A 7,538-nucleotide genomic window follows, 5' to 3' on the forward strand; every position below is an offset into this window, starting at 1 on the left:
CAGTACACTGTAGAAGTAGACGGTAGGAGTACACTGTAGAAGTACACTGTAGCAGTACACTGTAGAAGTAGACGGTAGGAGTACACTGTAGAAGTACACTGTAGCAGTACACTGTAGCAGTACACTGTAGAAGTAGACGGTAGGAGTACACTGTAGAGGTAGACGGTAGGAGTACACTGTAGCAGTACACTGTAGCAGTACACTGTAGAAGTAGACGGTAGGAGTACACTGTAGAGGTAGACGGTAGAAGTACACTGCAGCAGTACACTGTAGAAGTAGACGGTAGGAGTACACTGTAGCAGTACACTGTAGAAGTAGACGGTAGGAGTACACTGTAGAAGTACACTGTAGCAGTACACTGTAGCAGTAGATGGTAAGAGTACACTGTAGAAGTACACTGTAGAGGTACACTGTAGAAGTACACTGTAGAAGTACATGACAAACATTATAGGTATGATTTATTAGCTTATGTTTTTTTTTGCTGCGACACCCAAAGTGACATCATGACACGACATCTTCCTATGAAAACATAATCAGTCGTACTTTACATCCTTTAATAATTTGCAGTGTGAAACATGTATCGGCGATACCAATCAAAACCGATACTTTGTGCAAATATAATAATAAACAGCTAATTATGTAACTGAACATCAATATTTTCACTCAGGCAGACACTTTGACACGCGAAGTTATGCAGTTACACAATCATATTATTATATGTATGAGTATTTTATTCTCTCATGGGAGAAAAAAACAACAGTAAGATAAAGAGCAAAAAAAAAATGGTATATTATGAGAAAAAGCTGAAATATTCTAACTCTTAATTAATAATAATATACTTAGTCACCTGTAATTCATAGCAGACACAAAGTTGTGTCTTTAAGTATGTGTATGTATTTATATATATATATAAATAAAATATGAATATGGCCCCTGCATACTTTAGCTTTTCAGTATGTGGCCCTTGGTGAAAAATGTTTTGACACCCCTGACCCAAAGTATCGATATTTTGATTTGAGAATCGATATTAGAGCAAAAAGATCTGGTATCGGCGGTATCGATATTTCAGTATGGATCCGCACGTCATTAAAAAAAAAAAAATGTGCGGTTCCCCTTTAAGAACATGTGACCTATCACTGCTCCTTGATGTTTCAACACAAAAGTTCTGATGAAAGTTTGCAAAATGAAACACAGCCAGAAATGTTTTAAGTGAATTTCTTCCAAATCCACGTCAGGTTTTTTCTTTGGTTGTAAAAAGCGATTGTTAGATGAGATTTTAATCCCATGTTCTGTCTCCTCTTTCTCTCTTGATTCTTCTTTAACGTCATTCTCACCACCCAACTTTTTACGAATGACATCATTTCCCCTCATTGGCTGACCAAAACAAAACCGGAATGATTTCATGTGTTTGTCCCGCCTCCTAGTCTCTGATTGGCTGCTGATGCGCTTGTTGCTTTGCTTTGCTCTGCTCTGCTGCCCCTTACTGGTCGTGTCGCCCATCACCCCCCCAACCCCCTTTGGCCCATCATTTGACCCCCTTGGAAAAGAGTCCCTGACTGACCCTCTCCTCCTCTCCTCTTCTTCTCCTTCCCTCCTCCCCCCCTTCCCCTTCCCTCCTCCAGGTGCTTGCCTCCCTGGCCCCATGCCCCTCCCCCGCCCCCCGCAGTAACCCTGTTCCTCTCCCCCAGAGCTACGAGCCCGACGAGTTGACCGAGGAGATGGCCCACCTCGAGGGCCTCATGAAGGACCTGAACGCCATCACCACAGCGCCATGAACACACACTCACACACACACACACGCACACACACACACACTCATATTAAAGAAGCCAGTGGACATAACATGACTTCTTGCCCCCGCCCCCTTAAAAAAACAACATTTTCCCGGCGTACCGTTCCCAAGTCTCAGGAAGGACGTGAGACACTTCATCTTTTTACGAAGAGCTTTGAACTTTTCATGACGTGGCGCCGACACGTCATGTGACCATCGCTTCCTTTTACGCTTTCACCCCGACTCTTTCTATGTTATGAAATTCTGTCTTTTCTACGCGCGTAAGCGGGACGCGAGCGCTGCTTAGAACCGAGCATCCCTTCTAGAACATTTGCAGGTCACGTGGGACTTGACCGCCGCCGCCGCCGCCGGACTCAGGGTGCTAACCCCCCCCCCACCCCCCTTCTCACACGCCCCCCCCCCCTGTTGCAGTCAAACAATCGCCTACAACTACAGTTGTCTTTTATACGAAACATTGACTGTGTGTGTTGTTTCCACACAAAAAGACACGACGTGTGTGTGTGTGCGTGTGGAGTTTACGCGACCTCCTCCAACGCAGCGCGATGGTTCGATTCCACACGTTTGTTTACATCAGGGGTGTCCAAAGTGTGGCCTCACGGGCGCCGTTTTATTATTCATTTGCTTTGTCGGACATGTATCGACTTATTTAGCGTCAAAACGGTGCATCCTTTTGATTTCTCCTCCTACGGCCCACGCTGGAAAGTTTGGACACTCCTGATTGTTTTTGTTTTTTTGTTTTTTTTTCTACAAACCTGATGTCAAGTCTCGTTTCCATCCCCCTGCTACCCAAAGAAAAGTCATTTGCAACAAAAAAAAACAAAAAAAAGTACTTTGGTGATGTCTCTCATAAATGTCCATGGTCATGAATGTCAGTAGAACTGCAAGAGACGTGAAGATGGGAACATTTATGGAGGTCCAAAACAAAAACAAACAACAAAAAAAAGCACCAGACTCCATTTGGGAAAGATTCTATTGAGTTGTAAACAGTTCACCTGTATTGCACTTTTTCACACTTTTTGAAAAGTACATTTCTTACATATCTTGTGTTTTGAATATCAAATGCTGTTTGTGTAATGTAGTGTCCTAGGTAAGCAGCAGGCAGCTGGTCTTGTTTTTTTTTTTTGGTTTTTAATTTCTGCTCCAGAGATAGGAATTTGAGCCGACACGCTCATGACGAGGAATTCTGTTGTCGCTTGTTCATGTACAGAACTTTCTTTTGCTTTCTGTAGGAAAACAAAAAAACACATCTGTGGCTTTTTAAGAAAACGAGGAAAACTTGTTTGGGGAAAAAAGGTTTATTTTTATTTTTATTGATGTACACAAACTATTATGAATACTAACAAAATAAACGTCTCCGATTGTTTTCTTTCATCAAAAGTGTGAGAAAATAAAGCAGGTGAGAAGTGAATTTATGGATCATCTGTTGAAGCCAAGGAGTGTGCAGGTGTACCTAATGATGTGTCTTCTGTGTTCAATGTTTCTGCAAGTCCTAATCAGGAAGAATAAGTTCAATCAGGAAGGAGACCAGAGACCATTGGTGGACACAAGCTGTTCAAGGAACATTTGGAAAAAGAATAAAGTCATTTTAGGAGGGTAAGAATCTTTATAAAAGTTGTCTTTTTACAGGAATAAGGTCTTACTATGAATAAAAACATATGCATGGTTAGCAAAGTTTAAATGACAAAAAAAACTGTTTAAATTGGTAATATTAGAAAATAGAACTGAGTTGTAATTTTTTGAAAGTTGGATTGGGAAAAAGTTACAGTATTACAAGAACAATGTAAAAATATTATGGGAATAAATTGTCAAAATTCAGAGAAAAGTAAGATGGTTAAATTGTACAATTTCAAAGGTAGAGGGAAAGATCATTTTACAATAATAAATTCAAATTATGGGATTATATTTGAAATATTTGTCAAATAAAAAAAAATTCAAGTGCACAAATATTAATTAAATCACAAAATTAAGAATTGAAGTTAAACTTTTAAGGAAGAGTCCATGTTTATTAGAATTACGTGGGGAAAAACACATTTTACAAGAGTAAATTGTGGAATCAATATGGTATTTCGAGTAAAGGAGGTTTACATTTTTTGATAAACTACAAAACAAAATTGACTAAAGAGCACTAATATTATGGGAATAAAGTCATGAAATAAGGGGAAAAAAATACTCTAGACGAAGAGTCCGGTTTTTTTTTTAATTAAGAGGGGGGTTTTGTCCGAGAATAAATTCACATAATGGTATTAGCATCGTAATATTTAGAGAAAAGGAAGTTGAAATATTTGTTTAAGAAAATTTAAAATCTGCAATGTAGAAATAAAGCACATATTTTGTGAAAATTAAGTCACAAATTAAGAAAACAATTCCTATTTCTGAGAGAATAAAATGGGGGGAAAAGATTATGAGAATAAATTCAGATTGTGGAATTAACATCAATGTTCTGAGAAAACTGACAAATGTTTATTTTTTTGTCAATTTAAAAAAAATATGAGAAAAAAGTCACAATATAGAGAAAAAAACAGTAAATATTTGAAAAAAATTCAATAATTTTCGTGTATTTTTTTCAAGTGGGAGTGAATAGTTTTATACAGAATACATTCAACAAATAAAAACAAATTTTATAAGAATAACAAAATACAGATAAAAAGTTGTAAATTTGAGACAAAAAATAAATTTAAGTGGAAGCGACTGGGATGGGAATCAGCACCTCCAAGTCCGAGTCCATGGTTCTCTCCCGGAAAAGGGTGGAGTGCCATCTCCGGGTTGGGGAGGAGATCTTGCCCCAAGTGGAGGAGTTCAAGTACCTCGGAGTCTTGTTCACGAGTGGGGGAAGAGTGGATCGTGAGATCGACAGGCGGATCGGTGCGGCGTCTTCAGTAATGCGGACGCTGTATCGATCCGTTGTGGTGAAAAAGGAGTTGAGCCGGAAGGCAAAGCTCTCGATTTACCGGTCGATCTACGTTCCCATCCTCACCTATGGTCATGAGCTTTGGGTCATGACCGAAAGGACAAGATCACGGGTACAAGCGGCCGAAATGAGTTTCCTCCGCCGAGTGGCGGGGCTCTCCCTTAGAGATAGGGTGAGAAGCTCTGTCATTCGGGGGGAGCTCAAAGTAAAGCCGCTGCTCCTCCACATCGAGAGGAGCCAGATGAGGTGGTTCGGGCATCTGGTCAGGATGCCACCCGAACGCCTCCCTAGGAAGGTGTTTCGGGCACGTCCGACCGGTAGGAGGCCACGGGGAAGACCCAGGACACGTTGGGAAGACTATCTCTCCCGGCTGGCCTGGGAACGCCTCGGGATCCCCCGGGAGGAGCTGGACGAAGTGGCTGGGGAGAGGTAAGTCTGGGCTTCTCTGCTTAAGCTGCTGCCCCCGCGGCCCGACCTCGGATAAGCGGAAGAAGATGGATGGATGGAATTTTTTAATGAAAGTAAATACAAATTATGGGATTAATGTGATATTTTAAGAAAAATAAGCAAAAATGTGTAAAAATTAGTACTATTTTTATGAGAATAAAAATAAAAAATGAAGAAAAATATTTGCAAACTTATCGGGAAAAATATTTATATTGTGAAGTGAAATAATTCATTTTAAAAACATTGGTTTTGAAATGTTTAGGAAGAAAGCATGACACTGTGATACGAGGTCAAATTAAAACAGAATAAAGCATGACAAAAATAAAAGTTAAGATTAAGAAAAACAACAAACATAGCCAACAACAAACATGTAATAATTGATATTCTCATGATAAAACGATAAATCAGCGTTTCCAAGCAGTAACACATTGACTCAAGTGCTTGCCGATGCTGCCATCTTGTGACCATACTGAGTATTTCATCTCAAGGAATAAATAGTTTAGTAAGAAATAAAACACTTGTAACAAAAAAAAGCTCCTTCTTGTGTCTATGCTGCGACAAAACCAATACTTTTTTAGCTCTTGTCAAATTCTTGACACGGTCGAAGGCGTGCGATGACGTCACGAGCCGGCTGGCGTGCTCCCACAGAGTGCGCGTTGGCTTTCCTACAGAGAGCAGACGATGACGTCATCGAGGACGACACGACGAGAAGAAGAAGAGTCAACATGTCTGAACTTCATTTCCAACAAGAAGAGTTTGTTCAACATGGCGGCTCTTCACTGGGCTGCCATTGGAGCTGCAGGCACAACATGGCCGCTATGACCAAGGAAGGTGAACGAAAACATGATCAAAAATACTTTTTAATGCCCCACTTTATTCTACATTCAGTCTCTCTTTAATTTGGACATAAGATGCTAGTGGTAATAACCTCGTATTTACTCATTCAACTACAGTATTTGGAACTTTTTACACAATTGTTGTCATATCTTATACAAACCCCGTTTCCATATGAGTTGGGAAATTGTGTTGGATGTAAATATAAACGGAATACAATGATTTGCAAATAATTTTCAAACCATATTCAATTGAATGCACTACAATGACAAGATATTTGATGTTCAAACTCATAAACTTTATTATTATTTTTTGCATATAATAATTTAGAATTTCATGGCTGCAACACGTGCCAAAGTAGTTGGGAAAGGGCATGTTCACCACTGTGTTACATGGCCTTTTCTTTTAACAACACTCCGTAAACGTTTGGGAACTGAGGAGACACATTTTTTTAAGCTTCTCAGGTGGAATTCTTACCCATTCTTGCTTGATGTACAGCTTAAGTTGTTCAACAGTTCGGGGGTCTCCGTTGTGGTATTTTAGGTTTCATAATGCGCCACACATTTTCAATGGGAGACTATGACTACGTTGAGGTAACACGTGGCTTGGCATTGTCTTGCTGAAATAAGCAGGGGCGTCCATGATAACGTTGCTTGGATGGCAACATATGTTGCTCCAAAACCTTTATGTACCTTTCAGCATTAATGGTGCCTTGACAGATGTGTAAGTTACCCATGTCTTGGGCACTAATACACCCCCATACCATCACAGATGCTGGTTTTTCAACTTTGCGCCTATAACAATCCGGATGGTTCTTTTCCTCTTTGGTCCGGAGGACACGACGTCCACAGTTTCCAAAAACAATTTGAAATGTGGACTCGTCAGACCACAGAACACTTTTCCACTTTGTATCAGTCCATCTTAGATGAACTCTGGCCCAGCGATACCGACGGCGTTTCAGGGTGTTGTTGATCAACGGTTTCGCCTTGCATAGGAGAGTTTTAACTTGCACTTACAGATGTAGCGACCAACTGTAGTTACTGACAGTACTTGAGCCCATGTGGTGATATCCTTTACACACTGATATCGCTTGTTGATGCAGTACAGCCTGAGGGATCGAAGTTCACGGGCTTAGCTGCTTATGTGCAGTGATTTCTCCAGATTCTCTGAACCCTTTGATGATATTACGGACCGTTGATGGTGACATCCCTAAATTCCTTGCAATAGCTGGTTGAGAAAGGTTTTTCTTAAACTGTTCAACAATTTGCTCACGCATTTGTTGACAAAGTGGTGACCCTCGCCCCATCCTTGTTTGTGAATGACTGAGCATTTCATGGAATCTACTTTTAAACCCAATCATGGCACCCACCTGTTCCCAATTTGCCTGTTCACCTGTGGGATGTTCCAAATAAGTGTTTGATGAGCATTCCTCAACTTTATCAGTATTTATTGCCACCTTTCCCAACTTCTTTGTCCCGTGTTGCTGGCATCAAATTCTAGAGTTAATGATTATTTGCAAAAAAAAAAAAAGTTTATCAGTTTGAACATCAAATATGT

General features: G+C 40.2%; 1 protein-coding gene across 8 annotated transcripts in view; it reads left to right on the forward strand.

The window, feature by feature from the left end:
- neo1a (neogenin 1a) overlaps positions 1 to 3,366 on the forward strand; it is a 450,891-nt gene extending 447,525 nt beyond the window's left edge. For 3 of the 8 annotated variants that reach the window (XM_061974881.2, XM_061974878.2, XM_061974879.2), the window contains one exon: positions 1,623 to 3,365. In XM_061974881.2, the coding sequence (XP_061830865.2) occupies positions 1,623 to 1,775 (153 nt within the window). In that variant the 3' untranslated portion in view covers positions 1,776 to 3,365. Of the gene's footprint in view, positions 1 to 1,424; positions 1,591 to 1,622 lie in introns of those variants that run through there. The other 5 variants (XM_061974884.2, XM_061974877.2, XM_061974880.2 and 2 more) reach the window with 3 other exon arrangements.
- The last annotated feature ends 4,172 nt before the right edge of the window (positions 3,367 to 7,538 follow it).

Source organism: Nerophis lumbriciformis, linkage group LG15 (genome assembly GCF_033978685.3).
Source record: "Nerophis lumbriciformis linkage group LG15, RoL_Nlum_v2.1, whole genome shotgun sequence".
Lineage (NCBI taxonomy): Eukaryota > Metazoa > Chordata > Actinopteri > Syngnathiformes > Syngnathidae > Nerophis > Nerophis lumbriciformis.